At 39.5% G+C, this 23,922-nt stretch overlaps 2 protein-coding genes and 1 long non-coding RNA gene across 18 annotated transcripts in view; 1 reads left to right on the top strand and 2 right to left on the bottom strand.

Annotated features, from left to right (window-relative positions):
• Positions 1–9,115, bottom strand: part of CTDSPL2 (CTD small phosphatase like 2) — a 78,466-nt gene extending 69,351 nt beyond the window's left edge. For 4 of the 15 annotated variants that reach the window (XR_014059773.1, XM_081510902.1, XM_081510904.1 and 1 more), the window contains exon 1: positions 8,666–8,812. The gene's annotated coding sequence lies outside the window, so the exon portion shown is untranslated. Of the gene's footprint in view, positions 1–8,267; positions 8,813–8,992 lie in introns of those variants that run through there. The other 11 variants (XM_081510903.1, XM_081510905.1, XM_081510912.1 and 8 more) reach the window with 7 other exon arrangements.
• A 200-nt stretch (positions 9,116–9,315) lies between these two features.
• LOC145513908 (uncharacterized) lies at positions 9,316–18,997 on the top strand. The gene is made up of 2 exons (XR_014059774.1): positions 9,316–10,040; positions 18,321–18,997. It is a non-coding gene; the product is annotated as an uncharacterized LOC145513908 (long non-coding RNA).
• LOC145513905 (protein GOLM2) overlaps positions 16,948–23,922 on the bottom strand; it is a 77,610-nt gene continuing 70,635 nt past the window's right edge. For both annotated transcript variants that reach the window (XM_081510917.1, XM_081510919.1), the window contains one exon: positions 16,948–18,995. In XM_081510917.1, coding sequence (XP_081367043.1) covers positions 18,925–18,995 — 71 coding nt within the window. In that variant the 3' untranslated portion in view covers positions 16,948–18,924. The remainder of the gene's footprint in view (positions 18,996–23,922) is intronic.

Genomic DNA, 23,922 nt, shown 5'->3' with positions numbered 1-23,922 from the left:
TTTTCTGCTTCACTGTGTGGCATGTGGGATCAAACCCACATCCCCTGCACTGGAAACAGAGTCTTTACCACTGGACCACCAGGGAAGTCCTCCTACTCTATTCTTGATCACAAGTTATCTGCCTAATCAGTCAAGCCAGAAGTCATCCTAAACACCTAATCATTCTTCTCTCCCTTGTCCCCTACAGTCAGTCACCAAACCCTGATGATTCTACCTCTGAAATATTTCTCAGTCTGTCCACTTTAAATCCATCTTCTGCACTCCACAAACCTGCCTGTTCCTGCCCACCAACTCCCTTCAAAATAAAGACTAAACCCTAGCAATATATATAAAACCCTCCAAGATCTACCTCTCCAAATCTTTTTTCATTGCTATCTGCTGCCTCCCTCTTTGCAATCCAGTAATAACAGTTTCCTGCCCACGCTGCTACATCATGCTTCTCCTTCTCTCCTTACCTTACATTCCTTCAACTGATTCTTATCCTCATCATTTACAGCTCGGCCCAAGTATCATACACCCCAATAAGTAACCACCCCCACATGCCCATGCCTGTATAAACCTGCAGCTATCTCTCCGTAGCTCTTAAAAAATCGTATTAAAAGAATCTATTTATACATCTTTAACTGCACTAGATTGTAAGAGTGCTGAAGGCAGAGATCTTGTAACTTCAACAACCTGGCAAACATAATAGCTCAATCTTTGCTGAACTGAACTGAATTTTTTTTTTTCATTTCCCTCAAAGAGACTACAGAATGGAGAAAAAACTGTATCACTGCAACACAAAATCCTCACTGCAGTAATCAATTCTTGCTCACAAAAAGAGGTCTACAAATAAAACTAAAAATATTTCTTCCTCATAAGATTTCCTTCCTCTTCACAAAATCCCTGACCCCAAGCAATACTGGATGCCAAAAATTATGGCTGCAAATAGTCTTGTGTGAACAAGATTACAATAATAATATGAGCATAATCTCAGTTGATAATTTGCTACAGAGGTTTTAACTACACAAATTTCTATCAACAACAAAATAGTATACTGTATTTGAAAGATGCTTAACAAATTATCTAAAGCTAACCTAATGTGCATTCTTTCAAACAAGTTTTTGCTGAATAAAAGAAAAGGGAAACAAAAGTGGGCCAAAAAATATAAAAAAGAAAACTATTAAAAAGATCACAAATCAAATTTTAAAGGCAACAGTTTGGGTTTCCTCATAAAATATAGGTATATGTAAGTTATAAACCGGCTATATAAAGAAACTATAATTGCAAAGTTCTGGAGTAGGCTCCTGAGTGAGTTACTAGAGGAACAGCCTCTGGACTGGGAGGCATCAGTCCTGAATCTACCACGTTAGCTGTAACACTGATTAGACATTGATTAAGTCATGCAATCATTCTAGCAATCATTTCCTCAACAGCAAAAGAAGTTACTGGACATCATATCTATGCATTTTACTACATGTAAATTTTACCTTAAAAAAAAGCTGTCAAAACAGGAGATGGGTCATTAATTAACCTGAGCTATTTTTATTCTTCTATCACATACAACTCATCTAGAAGCACCCTAATTAAGAAAAACATTTACTACATGTTAAAAAGTCTTCAGATGGTTCATCATTAAGGAAACAAAGACTAGATGACCCCTTTGGTCTCCTCTAGCTCTAAATTTCTGTAAGTTTATTAATTTATACTCTATTACAAACAGTAGCACTACTCAATTTACACTTGAGAAAGAAAAGGCTAAAAGATCACTGCCTTAGTTACACCCCATGACAAAAATATCAGCATCTGTTTTCACTGTTTCTTCCAGTTGCATAATCTGAAGTTAACAGGTTCAGATACTACAACTGTCCACTTTTACTCTCCACTACCTTCCCAAGCCCTTCATTAAAAGACTTTACAAAAGGAAGAGATTTCTTGGTCTCTCCCACTTATCATCCAACAAAAGTCAAAAGTCAACCAGAGCAGGAAGATTAAGCAGAGGAGTATTATATGAATCATCAACTTCAAGACAGGTAGATTCTTTTCATTGAGCCCTTCCCATCAAAGTGTGTGATAAAGGGGTCTTTTTAGGTTATTATTACTTGATATGCAATTTTCTCTCTTTTAAAACTATATAACGTTACAGAATTCTTCAAAAACTACTAAATATAAACGTAATAAAAAGTTGAAAAACACAGAGAAATGTACAAAAAATAAAAGAGCTGCTGAGTTAGGTTGATGAATTAAGACTCTTTTTAAAGTTTTCTTCAATGAACAACCAAAATTTTTAAAAAATGCTTTTTCTAAAACCACGATCAATATTTCTACAGAAACAAAACATATGGGTTGTTAGATTATTGATGAGTAAATGCTCAATGAAAATATAAACTGATTTTTTTAAACATTTATTTATTTTTGGCTGTGTTGGGTGTTCACTGTGGCACACGGGGACCTTCCGCCGCTGTGTGCAGGCTTAGTTATTGGCAGGGAGTGGGATCTTAGTTGCCCAACCAGGAACGGAGCCCGAGTCCCCTGCATTGGAAGGCAGATTCTTAACCACTGGACCACCAGGGAAGTCCCTGACCTGATTTTTTAAAGATGGCATTATTCAGTTTGTTGATCACTAAGGCACAGCCACTAACATATGTGTTTTAAAATACTACTGGGGCTTCCCTGGTGGTACAGTGGTAAGAATCTGCCTGCCAATGCAGGGGACACAGGTTCGATCCCTGGTCCGGGAAGATTCCACATGCCACAGAGCAACTAAGCCCATGGGCCACAACTACGGAACCCGTGTGTTGCAACTATTAAAGCCCATGTGTCTAGAGCTGTGTTCTGCAAACAGAGAAGCCATCGCAAGAAGCCCATGCATCTCAACAGCAACTGGAGAAAGCCCAAGTACAGCCACCAAGACCCAGTGTAACCAAAAATACATGATTTTTTAAAAAGTTGGAGAAAGAGGACAAGGTGATGAAAAGGGAAAATGATTTTTAAAAAAATACTATTTTAGGACCCCAACTTAAAATTGTATATACTCAGCAGAAACACCATTAGGGCAAAAATCAGTATTTGTTATGTACAGAATCAGACAGCATGTACTTCTGCTGAGGACAGACTTGTATTTCTTTCACCTAAGCTTTAAAGGAACAGCAATTTGAAGATAGTTGTAATTTCAACTACCTGCAACATAACTTACTGCTGCTACTGCTGCTAAGTCGCTTCAGTCGTGTCCGACTCTGACCCCATAGACGGCAGCCCACCAGGCTCCGCCATCCCTGGGATTCTCCAGGCAAGAATACTGGAGTGGGTTGCCATTTTCTTCTCCAGTGCATGAAAGGGAAAAGTGAAAGTGAAGTCGCTCAGTCGTGTCCGACTCTGAGCGACCCCATGGACTGTAGCCTACCAGGCTCCTCCGTCCATGGGATTTTCCAGGCAAGAGTACTGGAGTGGGGTGCCATCGCCTTCTCCGAACATAACTTACACATGTTGTAAAAAGAACATTCTATTATACAGCATGAAAACAATTCATACCAATAAAATTTTATAACAAGATGTGCTATTCTATAAAAAATATAAAATTATCAATTCCTAAGAACTGAGTACTATAATACTCATGAGAAAAGCACATGGGAAATCTGGCACTCCAGTCTATTACTTTTCATCATATTTCTATCCTTTCTATGGAATATACACATATTCCAACATATATAATGTTTTAAATTTACTAGAGTTACCTGTATATGTGCAAGTTACAATGCACTTACTGGATACATTAACAAAGAAAATCTTGAAGAATAAAAAAGTCAAGTCAATTTTGGCAAAATTTTCCTAAAAGTACTTTTTAAGTAGTTCTCACCAAAATTGTGCAAGGGGAGGGATACAACTATTTATACTTTTTCAATAAAAACTTCTATTTAAAGAAAGTTAATTTTATATTCAACTCTCAGGTCAGTAGCAATATGAAACTCTCAGACCACATTAATTTGATAGTAAGAAAAGAATCAATGAGATGTTGGCAAAAATGAAAATTAGTTTTTAACTAAAAATCTCTGAGTACCTGAAATGATCTCCTACTACTCATATTACTACCTACCAAAAAAAACTAATCCTTATGATTGAGATAAACTGAAGACAAAAAGTGAAAACTTCCCTGGTGGCTCAGTAAGGAATCCACCTGCCAATGCAGGAGATCCAGGTTCAACTCCTGGTCTGGGAAGATCCCACACGCTGTGGGGCAACTAAGCCCATGGGCCCCAACTACTGAGCCCGTCACCCAAGAGCCAAGCCTCTACAACGAGAGAAGCCACCACAAGGAGAAGCCCATGGACCACAACGAGGGAGTAGCTCGCGCTCACCCCAACTAGAAAAAGCCTGCATCTGGCAACAAGGGCCTAGAACAGTCAAAAATAATACAAATAATTTTAAAGTTTTAAGAAGAGTGAATTTTTATCAAAATTACTAGTCAAAGATGAGGCATGATCATAATTCTCTAAGAGAAATATCCCCTTGTTTGCTACTACTAAAAAACAGGATAAAATAAAATGGGAAAGAATGAAGGCAGAAGGAGAAGAGGGTGGCAGAGGATGAGATGGTTAGATAGCATCACTGACTCAACGACCATTAATTTGAGCAAACTCCAGGAGACAGTAAAGGACAGGTGAACGTGGCATGCTGTAATCCAGGGGGTCACAAAGAGTGGGACATGGCTTAGCAACTGAACAACAACAACGAATACTACAAATGAGGGGAAAAGCATGATAGTTTGAAGAGTGATTACATTTTTCCAACAATTTTTTATCAGTACATCAGAAAACTAAAGGATTATATTTTATAATTACCTTATTTAACAAAATACACTAAAGCAGGTACTTGTAAGGTCAGTAAGAAGTTTATCATTTTCAACTCAACAGGATAATCATACATATTTGGGGAACATCAGGAAGAAAGCAATTATTACTGAAACACATAATCATAGTTTTTCTCAGCTGAAAAGATACTTAATGGTTCTGTATATTTTTCTTTAACAAATATTACACTCTTTTAACAAAATGTATTTTAAATTTCTACTTAAACATTAACTGGTCAACATCAGAAACTTAAAATATCATGTTATGATGCTAACAGATTCTTAATCTCCCTTTCTGATTTATTTTTAGCAATGGCTTTGCTTTTTTAGTTTTCAATTTCTCCATATAGAAGTATTTAGTCCAAAGAAAGAAAATATTCTTCCTAAACTATATATAAGCCACTATTACTAAATATAATCCCAATTATTTCTGAACTATTCAAATGCCTTCTACTAGTACAATTTTATATTTCTTTAATCAAAGTAATAAACACATTTCCTTGTTCTAAAATTATTATGCTATTATGAAAACCTGACTGCTAGAACCTCAAGTCAAAGCATAGTTGATGATTCATGTTTTATCTAGATAAACTTCCTTTTCTATAATTTCTCTAAATGAATACAGGAGAGCCTACAATTACCATAAAACATGGGTTCCCTAATAGAGTTAAATGGTCTACTGTGACCTTATATTAAAGTTATATTAAAGACTATTTTATGTAAATACTTTACAACACTAAATTTTTTTCCAACGGTATTTTAGTGTTTTCCTCCATTCTTTTCTAAAAATAACATAATAAATGGGGGACTTGCAGATGAGGTAAATGAAAGGGCCAGCCAAATCTATAGTCTATGTTTGTCCTTAAGGTCTCACAATTCTTGGGACCACACTTAGTCTCACTCATTACTGTCAGATTCGTAAAGATTTTCGAAAGACCAAAAGAAGCCCAGTTTCTCACTATAACCCTGCTCCCCCCGCGCCCTTCTTCCTTCATGTCCCTACACACCCCCCCTCCTTTCCTGGTCACAGCTCACTTCTGTGTTTCATCGCCTCTGAATCCGCAACTGTTTGTGGTATCAGCAAATTTCTCTGATAAACTCATCTGTGCTAATATTGTCAATAAAAGGCAATAGTTTATAAAGCATCTCTTCCAGAGCATTTGTAATTTTTAACAAAACATTGTAGAAAGAATTCCATAACACAAAGGAGAGACACAAAGTTTGGCATTGGCTATTCTCAAGTTAAACCACACAGTCAACCACGGTGTCTAGCTTTGTAAGTAAAAATTAATGTGGGCATAAATCAGTAGTGAATGCATGTCTGGCATAGATATATGTGTCATACCAAATGTAAAGTGGAAACTAAAAGTTGTATGGTTTCATCTTAAGTCCCACCTCTGTTAAATCTTTTCATCTTCAAAGAAGAGCAAATGACCCCTGTAGTCTATAGTCTATCCAGTTAAAATGGTCAGGTTAGCTAGCACCCAAAAGAATTACTTAGAGTATATCATATACAAGGTCTTCTCAGCACACTTGGTATTTATGATTAAGTGTTTTTTCTAGTTTATACATTCACAACCATTTGGTAAATTACAAACTTAGTTAGATACGGTTTATTCCCAATTCTGACAAACCACTTTGTTCTTGATCACATTAATCCAAAACTCGATGACTGAGGTAATCTTATACCAGTTCATTCAATCTGCAATTAATCCTATAGTTACAAGTCTAGAGTCTAGAACATCCTTTCTGAACAACAGATGGAAGGTTTTTTAAAAAAGCAGTATTGGATAGATTCTGCTGTATAATAATCTCATGAAGAATCCTCTTGACCTAAAATCTCAAACATGGGATCAGCTAGATGAATTTAGGAAAGATAAAACACCCCTAATTCTGAATTTCTTAACCATGAAAAAAAGAATAGCATTACTAGCGCAAATGGAATGTCCAAGAAACACTATGTAGAATATTATAAAACATACCAATTCTATTTGGTTTTTCTATGCAATCCTATTTAAAATTTCTGTACAGTTACACGTCCACAAAGGTTAAGGACAACACCACTTAAGAGCTTTCACAGCCTTTCAACCTATACTGAAAAGATGATTAAAAGAATTGAATGAATGAAGAGCTAGAACAATTTGCAAGAGTTCTTGAAGACAAAGTCTACATACAATGCACACTTACCTATCTGTAAAACAACTTTTATTTAAAACATTACTGCTTTATAAACTACAAAAAAAGGTCACTAAAGTGACCAGATAAAATCTACACTAGACCAATAATTTATTTTATATCCTTTTAAGTCACATATCTGGCCCTACTGTTTAAACCAACTGACTAAGCAAGTATCCAATTGCCCTTACCTCCACTTCCCACCCCCTATTCTTTTTGCTTTGAAGATAAGTATGAAGTTCAACTCAACCCTAAGACTGCTTCACCTAGGAGCTACATTTTACCGTGACTTTCTTTATGACCTTGGGGGGAAATCTACCAAATGACAATTATAATACTGTTTGTATGTTCCTGCTTATTAATGAAATTCAATTCTAGTATGCAAACAATAGTGAAATCTTTTAAACTGAACCTAGAGAGCTGAAAGCTTCTGAATTACAAACATTAAATGATGTGCAATGTAAACCACATTTTTAAAACTTAATTTGACTGGTTAAAAAAATTACAAAAGCCCCAAATTAAACAAGATTGAAAAACAATTCTGAGAAATACCAACAGCCTCCTATTACTTCTCTTTATGGACAACTGATCTTCAATGTGGAAGATATCAAGAAGGAATAAAAGTAGCTTTAACTAGCCGTTTCCTTGCTTTGTAAGGATAACAGCTGGACAACAAACGAAAACTTGTCAAAGAACGGGAAGACGGTATATAGAGAAACCCACAACCTGAAAATTACGAAGATAACCTATCTTTGAAGTCACTAATTGTATACATATGTTGGGCAGTAATCTTGGTATTGTCTTGTTAGCCTTGGAAAGGTAAATCCCTGCCTTGGAGGAACATCTACTAAGTACATCTCAAGATCTTAGTGCAGTTTACGAGCGGTATCTCGGTAGGTTTCCCTAAGGTACTCTAAAGCACTTAACATCCTTCACACATCCAGCCACCACGAGAGTGAGGAGCAAATAAACACGACTGACTTATGCAATTATTCATCACGGAATTCTAGTCAATAATGCAAAAGTAAGTATCTACACAGGCATTTACTACCCAAAGAAAGCGCAGAATGCTACGTACAGTAAGATTCACCCTTAACTGACCACTATACAAACCAGAGGCCTTCACTTTGGATTTCAAAAAGTAACAATGTCAACTCCACATTTTAACATCAGACAAACAGTACTTCGTGAAATCTCTTCTTCCAGGTCCCCACAAGGTGAATCTAAAAACTGAGAGAGAGCAACGCCCCCTCTAAAAGCACCGTACCGTGAAGAATGAAATAACGAGAACATCAGACGGGTCCAGGTTAGATAAGCAGATCCAAGCCGATATCCGGGAAGGACCACAGGTCTGGGGACTAGAGACGTGAGATCGGGGTGTGTGGGGGGGGAGCAAAGTGAAATCCAACCCCAGAAATCACCACACAGGCCGCAGCCTGAGAGCTGAAGCTGGCGGGAAGTGAGCTCCGCTCCGTTCCCGGGGGAGAGTGCAGAGGCGAGCGGCTCCACACCGCGGACGGACGCGCGCCCACGGGGCATGCCTACCCAGGCGCCGGAGCCGCTGGCGAGCCCGGGCGCGAAGGGGAGGAGAGCCCGGCAGACGGCCCCGAAGAGGCGGCGGACTACGGCAGGGCGCAGCGGCAGCGTCTGGGCGAGGGGGATTACCTAACTGTGACGACAGAGAAGTGTCTCCGGGCTCCGGCGCCGGCCCCGGCTGCGCAGCGTGTGGTGTCTTTCCCGCTTCGCCCGCAGCAGCAACAGAACCAGCTCCTTCAGCCAGTCGCCATTTCCCGCCTACCGACCTGCGGCACCGCACGGACAGGGACCCGGATGGAACGCGGCCGCCCCGCGCAGGCGCCCTGCCTCCCCGCTCCCCCTCCCGCCGCGACCCCGCGCGGAGGGAGGGAAGGAATGCGGGCGGCTCCGGCGGCAAAAAAAAAAACAAAAAACCCAGCCCCCCCGCCCCCAAAACACCCCAAGAAACAACTTTACTTCCGCAAAGAGCGCTAGAGTTCCTGAGGCCGGAAGAAACTCAGGAGCCCGAGTTCCTGACGAAAACAGACGGCAGGGCCTCGGGGCCGGATGCAGCCACAAGGACAAAATCCGCCGGGCTCCGCCGGAGCGCGGGATGTTTGAGCTTGAGGGGCCTCCGTAGCGGCGGTCGCAGGGGGAGTAGGGAGTGGAGAGGCGGGGACCCGAGGACGGTTTTCCCCCCGCGGCTAACGGAACTGTCTCAGCGCAGCGGGGGGGCGCCCTCGGCTCGGGGGCGGGGCTTGGGGCTGCGCCCCCTGGCGGCTGAGGCGCGGGGCCGGGCCGCGGCGGGCGGGGCCGGCCCGGCGCGCGGGGAGGCGGGGCGCGTACCGCCGCGGGGCCGCGTCCGGCCGATCCCGGAAGGTCCTCTTTTCCCGCGCGCCGCTTCGAGGGCGCAGCCGTCTCTCCCCGGTCACGTGAACCCACGCCTCGCGTGTCGGGTCGTTCCGATAAAGGCGCTCCTCCTAACGCGAGTCCGGGTCAGAGGGCTGACAGACTCACGGCTGAGCAGGGACCCGTCCGGGGCGTCCGGCTCCAGTGGCGTGGCAGGAAACCAGGCGTGCTGACGGGAGGAGCACGGCCTGCGCTCAAACTCCGGGCCGCTCTCGTTATTCCGTCAAGAACTATGTCCTGTAAACCCTTCATTTGGTACGACCGTACCAGACGCAAGGGATGCGACGGAGAGCAAGGCAGGCACTTCGAGAGTTCCCAGTCTGTTGAGGAAGACCGACAAGGAAACAGAATGGAGATGGCGTGAAAAAATGACTACAAGAATGAGTTCTTGACGGGCGTCGTAAGAGCACCGGCGAGACACGGGGGAGGAGGTCTGGAAAGGCTTGAAGACGACGTCTGAGTGACACGTGAAGAGACGACGTAGCGAAGGAAGAGTACCTAAGTAAAGGAAACGAGATGGACAAGTCCAAAGACGCGGTCGCGTTGAGCATTTGGGGAGGTGGTTCTATGCCCCAGGGATACAGGACTTGCCGGGAAGATGGTGAAGAGAGTTGAGGTGAGAGGTAGGCAGAGAACCTTGTGAATCTGGTTGGTGCTGTTTCAAAGTGTGAAGCAGGTGGGTTGTTGTCTTCTGAAAGCCTTATATTCTACAGATCATCTCTGTCAGAACTCAGGATTCGTTTGGATCCTAAATCTTCCCGGTACCAGAATGCTCGGAATGCGACATTTATTGAGAGCGATGGTATACAGCGTGCAGAACTGATAATACTCCACGATATAACAGATTCCTGAAAAACGAATTGAAAATCAGCAAATAGTTGTTGATTATCTAGTGTGTACATGGAAAGCAATAGAATATAAGCAATTGCCCCAACTGATTAATAATATAACTATTACACCAAGTTAAACTTGGAAATATTTCTGAAACAATTTCAAGTAGTAATTATTTCAAATCTTCACCCTTAAAACTTAAATATTGATACAATATGCTATTTACCAAGTCTCGTATATGCATTTTGATTCTCCCAGCAGAGATAGGCAGGTGATATTAGTCCCTCCATTCTTTAGTTGAAGACACTGAAATTTTTTTTAAAGCAAGGAAGAGAAAGGGAAAAACAGACAACATATCCAAAGACGATTGCAGTCACCTAATAAGAAATACCATGAGAATTCAAGTCCTCCTACTCATTATTCCACATCCTACTGTGTTCTATGGCAGTATTACTATTGTTTAGATGTTAAGGTTAGAAAGGTTGATGGTAGTAAACCTAAATGCTTTTGCAATTTATTTAACAAAAAGTTTTATAATTTACTTATTATGTTAACATTTCAACATCATTTACATACAGTGGTCTCTTTCTACTAGCCCTTTTTCTGGAATATCTAAAGATCAAATGAGATTATTTATGGTGTTTTCCTTTCTCCTTAAGTGGTAGTTGTCAATGTCATTAAGCCGCAATACCAACACTGTTGAAGATTTTAGAATAAAAGTTTAAAAATTTGGACTTTTAAAAAATGTGAAGTATATTTAGATGCAAAGCATTAGCCACAGGGGAAAAAATGCATAAAGCCAGTGACGCGTATACTGTTTAAACTCTTTAAACTCTTCACAACTATGTTATATGAAAACATTAATAAACTGGAATGTTCACTAAGTAATGTCATACAAGTATCTTGAATCTTCAACAGAGTCTTTGAGTAGATCCCTTATTCCAGAGTATATAGAATATATATTTAGCTTTTTAAAAAAGTATTTACTTGTTTGGCTGCATTGCGTCTTTGTTGCATCACGCAGGATCTTTCATTGTTGTGCCAGACTCTCTAGCCTGCGTTGTGGCACGCAGGCTCAGTAGTTAAGGTGCTCGGGCTTAGTTGATCTGCGACCTGCATGCAGGATCTTTGTTCCCTGACCAGGGATTGAACCCATGTCCCCTGCATCGGTAAGCAGATTCTTAACCACCAAGGAAGTCTTGAATTATACATTTTAAGCCCACTCAAGTGTGAGTGTATAACAGTAAATTTTATGATTTTTACTACAAGGAGCTAAAAACTTATGTCCACACAAACACTTGCTCACAAATGTTTATAGCAGCTTTATTCATAATTGCCAGAACTTGGGGCAACCAAGATGTCCTTCAGTAGGTAAATGTATTAAAAACACTGTGGTACATCCATAAAATGGAATGTTATTCAGCTAAAAAGAAATGAGCTATCAAGCCATAAAAAGATATGTGCTTAGTCGCTCAGTCTTGTCTGACTCTTTGTGACACGATGCACTGTAGCCCACCAGGCTCCTCTGGCCATGAGGATTCTCCAGGCTGGAATACTGGAGTGGTTTGCCGTGCCCTTCTCCAGGGGATCTTCCCAACCCAGCGATCAAACCAAGGTCTACTGCATTGCAGGTGAATTCTTACCGTCTGAGCCACCAGGGAACTGCTGAAAAGGTATTAGTTCAGTTCAGTTGCTCAGTCGTGTCCAACTGTTTGTGACCCCATGGACTGCAGCATGCCAGGCCTCCCTGTCCATCACCAACTCCCGGAGTTTACTGAGACTCATGTCCATTGAGTCGGTGATGCCATCCAACCATCTCATCCTCTGTTGTCCCCCTCTCCTCCCGCCTTCAATCTTTCCCAGCATCAGGATCTTTTCCAATGAGTCAGCCCTTCACATCAGGTGGACAAAGTATTGGAGTTTCAGCTTCAACATCAGTCCTTCCAATGAGTGTTCAGGACTGATTTCCTTTAGGATGGACTGGTTGGATCTCCTTGCAGTCCAAGGGACTCTCAAGAGTCTTCTCCAGCACCACAGTTCAAAAACATCAATTCTTTGGCTCTCAGCTTTCTTTATAGTTCAACTCTCACATCCATACATGACTACTGGAAAAACCATAGCCTTGACTAGAAGGACCTTTGTTGGCAAAGTAATGTCTCTGCTATTTAATACGCTGTCTAGGTTGGTCATAACTTTTCTTCCAAGAAGCAAGCGTCTTTTAATTTCATGGCTGCAGTCACCATCAGCAGTGATTTTGGAGCCCAAGAAAATCAAGTCTGCCACTCTTTCCATTGTTTCCCCATCTATTTGCCATAAAGTGATGGGACCGGATGCCATGATCTTAGTTTTCTGAATGTTGAGCTTTAAGCCAACTTTTTCACTCTCCTCTTTCACTTTCATCAAGAGGCTCTTTAGTTCTTCTTCGCTTTCTGCCATAAGGGTGGTGTCATCTGCATATCTGAGGTTATTGATATTTCTCCCAGAAATCTGGATTCCAGCTTTTGCTTCCTTCAGCCCAGCGTTTCTCATGATGTACTCTGCATATAAGTTAAATAAGCAGGATGACAATATACAGCCTTGACGTACTCCTTTTCCTATTTGGGACCAGTCTGTTGTTCCATGTCCAGTTCTAACTGTTGCTTCCTGACCTGCATACAGATTGCTCAAGAGGCAGGTCAGGTGATCTGGTATTCCCATCTCTTTCAGAATTTTCCACAGTTTATTGTGATCCACACAATCAAAGGCTTTGGCGTAGTCAATAAAACAAATAGATGTTTTTCTGGAACTCTCTTGCTTTTTCGATGATCCAGCAGATGTACCTGAAACGGTTTGAGGCAATCTTAATGCATATTACTAAGTTAAAGAAACCAATCTAAAAAGGCTATATACTGTATGATTCCAATTATATGACATTATGGAAAACTCAAAACTTTGAAGACAATAAAAAGATATGTGATTTCCAGGAGTTAAGGAGTAAGGGAGGAGGAATAAATGCAACATAGGGATTTTTAGAGCTGAATTTATTCTGTGTGATACTATGGTTGTGATTACATATCATTATACATTTGTCCAAACTCAGACTTTACAATACAAAGTGAATCCTAACATAAACTAAGGACTTTAGTTAATAATTATGTGTCAGTGTTGGTTTATCAATTGCAACAATTCTACACTGGTGCAGGATGTTGATGGTGAGGAAAACTGTGTGTGTGTCTGTGTGTGTGTAGCAATAGGGTATATTGGGTATTTGCTATGTTCTGTTCAATTTTGCTATCGACCTGAAACTTCCCTAAAAGGTAAAGTCTATTGTAAGTATGCTTGGGCATGAATACATAGATACACTCATTCAACTATAAGTTTTATAAACTCTAAATACCAATCAAATATTTCCAGTGACAATTTAGTGTCCAAAATGAGATGTACTGTAAGTATAAAATATACACTAGATTTCAGATTTATTACAAAAGAATATAAAATATCTCAGTAGTATTCTCTATTGATTACATGTTGAAATGGTAATATTTTTGACATATTGGTTAAATATCAGAATTTCACTTTTTTTTTTTTGACAGCACCATGCAGCTTGTGGGATCTTAATTTCCTGACCAGGGATTGAACCTGGGCCCTTGGCAGTGAAGGCATGGAGTCCTAACCACTGCCAGGGAATTCCCTCACCTATGTTTTAAAGGAGGCTAATAGGAAATTTTTAAGTTACATAGGTAGCTTGCATTATATTTCTATTAAATAGCGTTGCACAGGATATTCACATGGCTTGTTCTCACACCACATCTTCAGAAAGGCCCTCCCTGGTTATCCTATTTGAAATAGCACTCTTCCATCAACATTTATTTATTCAGATCTAGTTTTTCTCATAGTATTTATCACTGAGTATAGAAAATAATTATCGCTCCCTCTGCTGTATAAGTTCCATGAAGGCAGCAACTGTCACTGTTGTATCCCTAGTACTCAAAACAGTTCTCTACTCAATAAGTAATGGAAAGAAGGATCCCTGTTCTTTCATGATGGATTCTTTAGGCTTATGTGTTAGGGAGTGGGGTGGACAGCATCTTGAGGACTTAGTAAATATGTGAGGAACGAATTCCAAATTCACAGTTCAGGGTCTCTCAGCATTTCAGCCCTCCGTTTCCAAATACAGAAACTATATTGGTGCGTCTTCAAGTTCATCCTGCTGCCACCTCCAATCTGCTATTCAACCCATCCAGTGGATTTTTCATTTCAGTTATTGTACTTTGCAATTCTAGAATTCTCATTAGGTGTTTATTGAAACTTATTTATTTTTAATTGGAGGATAATTGCTTTATTGTGTTGGTTTCTGCCAACATGAATCAGCAATAGGTATAACACATATGTTGCCGCCTCCTTGAACCTCCCTCCCACCTCCCAGCCCATCCCACCCTTCTAGGTTGTCACAGAGTACCGGACTGAACTCCTGTGTCATGGAGCAGATTTCCACTGGCTGTCTAATATTGCATATGGTAATGTATATGTTTCCACGTCACTGACTGCGTTCATCCCACCCTCTCCTTCTTGCCCTGTGTCCACAAGTCTGGTCTCTGTCTGCCATCTCCATCGCTGCCCTGCAGGTAGGTTCATCAGGACCACCTTTCTAGACTCCATATGTATGTGTTCATATACGATAGTGTTTCCCTTTCTGACTTCACTCTGTGTAACAGGCTCTATCATTAGGTTTCTATAACTTTGTTTCTGTGCTGAGATTCTCTGTTTACTCATATTTTCATTTAATCTTTGAGCATATTTTTAACACCTGCATTAGCAAGTAACAATATAACAACAGTAAAAGAGATCATCTCAGTTTTTCTATGAGTCACAATTTCTTTTGTCTTTGTATATCCAGTAATTTTCTAAATTGAATACTGAGTACTGTGTATCTCTTGTAGAGATTCTGAATTCTGCTATCTCCTGAAAACTGATGGTTCTTACTCTCGCCAGTACTTCAGTTCCTGGGTGGTCACCTTCAACTAGTGTAGGCTTGGTTTTATGCGTCATTAGTTCATCTCTGTGGAAAGCAAGGAGTTTCATAAGTTCTCACTTGGCAGGACTCCCATCTCCGTAGTCTTGAGTCCCCTGCCCGTCGTGTCAGAGCATGTTAGGGGAGTCGGCAGTAGGGCTCACTCCAGGCTGTGGTCTTTACTCCTAAAGTGCAGTCTTTCTAGTGTTGTAGCTGGATACCCTGTTGTTAAGGAGAGTTCCACCTTAGGAGGCCCACACCCCCAGTGTCCCTCAGTACTGTTTTTATGCCAGCACTGCTTGACCTTGGGTATCTCTGTTCCATTCTCATCTTTGTCGCAACTGCTGTTCGGTTAAGTATCAGGTGGTCTTGCTGTGGTTATGTACCCTGTCCTCAGGCACGGACTTGTGGGGACCCCTTTATGGATTTCTGAGGCCACCTCTCTAAATAGCTTCCTTCTCTGAGGCCCAACCCAGCAGATTCCAGCGTCTCAGCTGCTCCCCACGTGATCTCCATCTTGGCTTAGCACTCCAGCCTCTCTACACCCCAGGGAGCAGGGTGACTGTGGGGCTCAACAGCTCAAGTTTCTCCTGAGAACTTCCAGTTTTGTGCTACATGGAAACAGTTGCTTAATATATCAATATCTTGTCCAGTTTTATAGTTGCTACTAATCCGGAGGGCTAGATAAGTTACTAAATCATAGCCAGAAGTAGAAGTCGGCCTTCCCTCAGATTTTTGATGTGGATCTAAGGAAGGAGGAGCAGCGTCTCTCAGGGGGCAAAACTAAGAAAACCTGACCTGCTAGAAATCTTGGTTCGAGCTTTGAGGTGGGGAGCTGGTCTGAGAGAATGAAGAACAAGTAGAGAGAGGCTGAAATGAGAGTGGTGAAGCAGAGCTTCAGCATTCAAGTCCCTGTGTCAGCTCTCCTCAAGTCCAGGAGACATTTACCCTGTGTGCATTTGCTTACATGGACCATTAAGTCTCCCCCCTCCCGCCCCATCTTTTTTTCTGGGATAGTTGGTTTAATTTTCATCTAGAACCCTTAGTGAGGGGTATCTTTTAAAAAGAATTAGATGTAGTCCAATTAGAATTGAATGTTAATGGCCCACATGTGATGTTAAGACTCAATAACCTAAACTTTGAAGATGAATTCATGTCACATTGTGTTATTGGAGCCATATGGTAAAACATGTGAAAGAACAGAAGGTTCCAAGGTCAGCCATTATGGGAAGTGACTACCTGCCTCATAAGTATGTTGGGTTTTGAGGGTTTTTTTTAATTCTCTACCCTCATATTCTAGCAAATTTTGTTATAGGATGATACAAATGAGAAGTCAAAAAAGCATATAATCTTAAGACTTTTAAATAAAGGGATATGTTCGAGAAATGACTTCGCAGTCATATTCACATTTTCTCTGGAACCATTTTTTCATGTATATTTTATATCTGCATTTTCTCTTTATTGGGTCAGTAGCAAATAACCCGAACTTACGCGGTTCTCCCTATGCTGCCCCTTCCACACTACTTTCAGCCTCGTTTCTCTTCTTTTTGCTCATGAGACTCGAGCCTCACAGCCGCACTGTTTCAGTTATGTGAAAATCTGATTACCTGGACCTTTATAGGCCTTGGAACCTTGGAACTTTGTTTAATTTATAATGGAATAAATGTGTTTTATGTGAATAAGAATCAGAAAAATAGGAAAACAAGTTTAATTTTTAATTTATTAGAACCCAGTAAGTGATGATTTTAAAAGCAGAGTTTCCGTCAAATTAACACTGAATTCAGGGCAAAAATACATTTAAAAAACATAAACTGTAAGGCAGAAGTAAAACATTATAAAACCAGGATGTCTAATACAGACTGTAGAATGTCAGGATTTTAAGAGATTCACATAGTATTTTACAGCACTAAAATGTTAATACAGTCAGAAATATTATCAATTGATCCAAGATTTCTCAGTTTATAAAATGTCTAGACTGCTAATTGAAGAAATTTTGCTGTGTAAGTAATAGCTACCATATAACCAAGTGATTGTTTTTATGACAAAGGAACTAAGGCAGGAAATTTCATGGTTTTCATTTTTTACTAGGAATATGTTTTAGGTTCATCTTCCCACCCTAACTTCCAAAAGGTATACATCATTTCCCTTTAATTCCATTTTAAAAAATGCTGTAAACTGTCATTATAGGCCTGACTCTACTCACAGCAAAAGCATGAATTACTAACTTTGATATGGTAGAAAAACAACTTTAGTAAATCACTACATCTTTTCTTGGTTGCTAAATAATTTCAAACAGAGATCTAACAATTTTTGCACCTCCAACAAGTGAACAACCTTTTTTTTTTAACCTCTGTAAGTTTGAATTTTGACTAGAACGTGAGTTATAGGGGGGTAAAAGAAAAGCATCTCATGTTCATGTTCAATTAACAGTAGCCTTTCCAAATAACAGAGTTAACAAGTTTAAATTTCTCATGATCAAAACCTTTTATTTAGGGGGAGGGGGATAAGATTTAAAAGTGCTTTCAATCAGAAAATAAGGATTAGCTAGCTCACATATTCTACTGAAGGGTGTCAAAAAAGACAAATGCATTTAAAATAATTTTTAAGTCTAGCAAATATGAGGTTTAAGGGCTCTTAACTAACATATTAAGTAGATACAAAGATTCTTCATCTTCATTACAAACTTTTAAGCTATTTTAATAAAATGGCTGTAGACCTCACTGTACTTCTATTTATCTGTGCATTAATAAAAACCTGTTAAAACTGCTTATTTAATACTTCTGAAAAAGTCTAGTCAAATAAGGTCACTAAAACTACCAGAGAAGCTTTGAAATACTGACTGAAAATTCATTTCAAGGTTGATTTAGCCTCTTTCGGAATCTGGCATTTAAATCATTAATATCTTCACCAACTTTAACTCTGAAAATATAAAAATTTTAGCCAGTAACGGTTATAGTTAAACAGTATTGATATTATGTGGAAAAATAAAAATAGAAAATATATCATCAATCATGCATTTCACAATTTCATGAAGTAAGGTAAGTATAACTCATAAATATTGTTATGTCTCTGCAGGTTTTCTCAGCTTACATCAGGCCTCGGCTGAAAGCTTCTCTACCAAACCCATCGGCACTCCTGTAAAATGAGAACAGCAGGGGAGGGATTTCGCAGGCGGCTGCCCAGGATCTGGCTCCAGGCGCCCCTCTCTTTATGACACTATTCTAGGTGTGACTCCTTGAACAGCACAGAAGAGTGGATAGAACAGAACGCCTGTTGGGCTAACCAGAATATATTAGGGTATAAAAAGTCTTTCAGCTGAATAATCGTTCTCACCGTGGTTCTGCTATGCGCAACATATAAACTGTACAGTCATTGTTCCTGTTTGTCTATTTGTGGAAAGAATTAGGCTCAATAAAATGTAAAATATACATTAGTTTGCTTTAAATGCAAAGATTAAAGTTTTTCTTACTTTGTTTTTGGCTCAACCGTAACATAACCCCAGAAGTCTCTGCTTTAATAATACAATATGAAAAGTTTGCATATGTACAGGGGTACATTCTTTCATTAAAAATTTTCTCAGTGTATCTTTACAACTGATCTTCACAACAAAAGTCAAAATTGACAAAGTAGAAATGATTCCATTTTACAGCACTTTAGGTTTCAAGTTTTCCTTCACGGCTTAAAGGGCATCATTGAAACGCTGCTTTCCATAGTCTGCAGGATCCATTTGAAGTTCTCGTTCTTCATCATCTATAAGGAAAATAATCAGGTATCAAGAATATTATTTTTAAAATCACTTGCAGAAATCCAATCAAATAATATCTTTTTTTTTTTCCTTCAGCCTAAATGTGGTTTTCTACACCTTATCTTACACCTTCTGTAAATAGTGTTCTGTTTCTTAAGATGCTTGGGTAATGAGTGAAAAGTCTGTAACTGTTTTGGAAGATCACTTAATTTTAACAAATCTTTTGATGATAGAGAAGAAAAAAGCAAAGGAAGGGAAGAAAGGAAGGAAAAGAGGAGGGGAGAGGGAGAGAAAGGAAGAAAGAAAGATGAGGAAAGAAAGAGCATGAAAGAAAGTGGTAGGTAGATAGTCAGCAGAGCTTTAGGATCCCACAAGCACTGAGGAGTTGCTCCTTTTATATATATAGATGTTATTTCTATATAGATGAAAGTCCTTTAGCGCTTTGATAGAAATTGTTCTTTATACATTTTCATGCCTTTAAAAAACATTTTTTATAATAATACAATTAATCCATAATCATGTAAAAATTAGAAAATAAAAGGAAAATAAAAGTTACTCATAACCCCCATGTTTAATATTTTAGTGAATTTCTTTGCTCTTCTGCAAATAGCTTACCAGCAACTTCCAAAATGGAGTATATTAACTAAAAAAAAACTTTTCTTGACCAAAAAAAAGAAAAAAAACTATTATACAATATCACTAGACACTAACATCCTCAAAGTCACCTTTAGTAGCCGTATTAAACGACTTCATGTGGTGCTTCGAGTCCGACTTATTTGGCCCCGACAGGTGTTTCTGGGGCCTTGGCTGTCACCTGTCACTGCACTACTCTCACCCTAACTACCAGTAACAGCTCTCCTTTTAGTTTTATAGTTATTTCTGTCTTCAGGTTTTGAAATAAGACTGCTCAGAGTATTAAAATTACTATTAGAGCTTAAGAGGCTCTATGTTTTTTAGTACATGGTTTTTAATGACATTTTTTGGCTCCTCCACAGCCTTAAAAACAACTTTCATTACCTTTTGGTTCAGTTACAGTTACCCAATAGGTTAGTTTTTGACAGACTGAAAGAAATATTACTATCATAACTGGGAAATAAAAATTTAAAGAAGGTTATATGTTGGATTCCAAATTCATATGTACACTCTAGCTATCTTCAGTCTATTCTTTGAGGTTTGATAGGTTTTCTACTCTCAACTTGTCTAGTATAGTCTGTGGTAACATTTTGCTGAAGAAAGATGCCACGTGGCATATGTACTGTGTATGTAATGTACCCAGTGATGTACATGTTAGTCACTCGGTCGTGTCCGACTCTGTGCGACCCCATGGACTGCAGCCCGCCGGGCTCCTCTGTCCACGGGGTTCTCCAGCAAGAACACTGGAGTGCACTGCCGTTTCCTCCTCCCCAAGTAGTGTATGTGCTGTGTATTCACTTCCCATAATGGCATGTTCTTATTTCTTCTTTACAGTTAGTCATTAACAATGCCAAACAAACCAACTTTCTCTCACCCTTCAATAACTTTCCTGTTAAATTTATATTAATTCTCTTTCAGAATTGCAGGTGACCATTCTTCATACTCTAGCAAATTGATCTTGTGTTTTTAACACTGTGATTCAATAGGGATGATAACCCCAAATCTGTTATTTGCAAAGGCTGAAATTATATCCATAATCACATTTGTATTTTGAAAATATACTAATCATTCTCTTATTAAAGAACTCTTTGTACTTTAAGAAATTATCTTGGTTTTGAAAGGGAAAAGCTATGGAAAAAAGCTATGGAAAGCTCTCCTTAGGACCCATGTTATGGGAACTCACTATGTGGCTACAGACACATCTTTCAGGACCTGAGTAACTAGATGAAGCCCGTCACCACAGAGTGGTGGGGAAAGCCACCACAGAAAGGAGGGTTTCCAGAAAAGTAACAGGAAAACTGTGAAAAGGAAAACTGAGATTACTTTTGACACTTTAAGTAATTGTAAAGAGAAAACAAGAGCAAAATTATGGGAAAAGAAAAACGGAATTCTAGTCCTGGCTGAGGCATTTAACAAACTTGATCTAGTTTTGAAACTTCTTTAGACTTCTAATTACCTTCCTGGTAGAATAGGGATAACAACTATTTTTTCTACTTCAAAGTATATTAATGCATAGGAAGGCAGTCTTTACTTCTGAAAGTCCTCTGTAAACTTAAGGAGGAATCTGTTGGTTTTACTAATTTATGCTTTACAGCAAATTTTGATATGGTGTCTTCACGCTGCTTTTCATAATCTCATAGTACTTCTGATTGCCTTTTTCTTAACACTGAGCTATCATCTACATGAACTAGAGTTCACTCCCAGTGTAGCTATTCTAACCAGAATTCAAGTTCTACCAACAACTTCTTGGCATTTATCTACAAATACAATGAAATTACCTAACCAAATCTGATATAGGATAACAGCCACTAAATATAATCATATGGACTAATATTTTATTTTATTTTACAAAGCAGCAAAATCTGTAACTCAGCAACATAAAATGACTATTAAAGATATTTATAATTTATCAAATAATTTCTAAACTCTCTCTTAAGTCAAGAAAGGACCACCTCCAAAAAGCAAGCTCTACCAAGCAAGAATGCCTTCTGGAAATAGGCAGTGAGGCTCCAAAGGCCAAAGTGCAATTATCCTGTAAAGCATGCAAACCAGGGGAAAAAATTCTGTAATTGTTTTACTTTTAAAAAAATTATTTTATTCAACAAAATAAAACAGTGCTTACAGTGTGAAAGATCCTATTCTAAGTGCTGAATAAATACTTAAATCATATAATCCACACAACAATTGTTGAGTTAGGTAACTGTATTTATCCCTGTTTTACAGTTGAGGCTTCTGGGGCACAGAGGTATAGGTAATTCACAAGGTCACAGAGTAGTATGTGGTGGAGCTACGATTCAGAAGCAGTCTGGCTCCAGAATCCAGGGACTTAGGCGCTATGTATGCTAAACTTCCCTCCATAGACAAATTATATTCTGTCATGTGCACTTCATATTCTATTTGACAAACCTGGAACTTCTATAGGATTAAAGGTAAGAGTAAAGGGAATTTATAAACATCCATATCCTTATTATAATAAAAAATGACTTAAAAGATACATCCATCAGATGTGTGGTGTTTCCAGATTTCATCTTTTAGTTAACCTTTTCAATGGGAAGTCAGGGAAAAAATGTTTATAGAATGTAAATAAAAAAATATTTCAGTCAGTCAGGATGCTTCAGGAAACCAGGAATTAAAAATCAAACCAGGACTATAAATACAGGAAAAACAGGCTTCACTTAATTCTACAGAAAACACTCTGCAGGCAGTACTGACCCAAATGATCAATGTGCATAAACAGGTATCAGAGATAAATCTGGACTTCTTTAGCTTCCTATTGGCAGCGAAAGTGGAAAGTGAAAGTCACTTAGTTGCGTCCAACTCTTTGCAACCCCCATGGACTATACAGTCCATAGAATTCTCCAGGCCGGGATACTGGAGTGGGTAGCCATTCCCTTTTCCAGGGGATCTTCCCAACCCAGGGATCAAACCCAGGTCTCCTGCATTGCAGGTGGATTCTTTACCAGTTGAGCCACAAGGGAAGCCCAACAATACTGGGGTAGGTAGCCTATCCCTTCTCCAGTGGATCTTCCCGACCCAGGAATTGAACCTGGGTCTCCTGTATTGCAGGAGGATTCTTTACCAGCTGAGCTAGAGATGCTGTCAAAGCCTGCATTTCATAATTCAGAATTTCAGAGACCAAAGTCAATGTCCTTAGCTGAAGCTAGAATCTCAGTCCCACAGGTAGAATCTCTAATACAAGGGACCCAACAGCTTGAGGAAAAACAAAACAAAACAAAAAACTGCTCCTAATCCTATGGAGAGTAGAGCGGAGCCCTAATGGGAGAACCGTTCAAGTGCTTCTAAAGGGCAAGCTTCAATTTTTGAAATCTCTGCCTGCAGTTTCGGTGGTGGCATCGTTTCCACTTTTTTTCCAGGGTTTGGGGAAAGATGTTGTTTTAGGCATGCTGCAATATGAAACACATTTGTCCCTAACACTTGTATATAGTGATTCCACCATGAATGTGACCACAACATTTTAGAACTGAGAAGGACCATCTATCTATTTTAGTTAACACCCTTACATTACGGACGAAGAAATGGTGGCCAAGAGAGTACAAAAGACCTGAAAAGTAACACACAGCCGGTCTCCTAATTCTGAGGCTAATGTTTTTTTTCCTATTCTACTGCCTGCTTTGGCTTCACATGCAACCTGACCTGGGAACTCAACTATTATTTCTACATAGAATCTATGAATAAATTCTTTTAACTACTGTAATAATAATCATTTGAAGTGCATATTGTTGATAAGCCAGAGAAGAACCATAATTTTCCCTCCCCACATTTTAGACAGTTAATACTATATCTAAAGAATCTCTGAAACATATTTACAATTATTTGAGTTTCCAGTATATTCCTTTTTAGTCAGTTCACACAAACTTCCCCCTCTGTGTTTGCTGGAGCAGATGTCCTTACATCTTCCTGTTCCCTGCGGTAAAGGAGTCCCTTGGAAGCGGCCCTCTCCTGCTGCTGCTATCATCTAGTGAACCTCAAAAATGGGATAAAAAATGTCAAACGGCAACCCCCTGCTCAAGTAAGATTCACGCGCAGATGAGGAAACCCCTGAAATGTAACCATCCCCTACTTAACTGAGGACATCACCTCAGGTCATTCCCTTAGATGCATTAGAATCAATGGATTTGTTTTCTCGTGAAAGGAAAGGCAGGGGTAGCATGAGGGTACCAGGGACCTAACGCAGAAAGTGGCCGTGAGAGCCAGGGGTAGGAGAGGGAGAAGAGGAAGAAGGCGCTGAAGATAAATGTATTATGGACAAAAGTCACAAAAATATCAAATGAGAATCTT

Source organism: Giraffa tippelskirchi, chromosome 7 (assembly GCF_054371585.1).
Source record: "Giraffa tippelskirchi isolate mGirTip1 chromosome 7, T2T-mGirTip1v1.2.pri, whole genome shotgun sequence".
NCBI classification, from domain to species: domain Eukaryota; kingdom Metazoa; phylum Chordata; class Mammalia; order Artiodactyla; family Giraffidae; genus Giraffa; species Giraffa tippelskirchi.
This window is presented reverse-complemented; position numbering and strand designations above follow the sequence as displayed.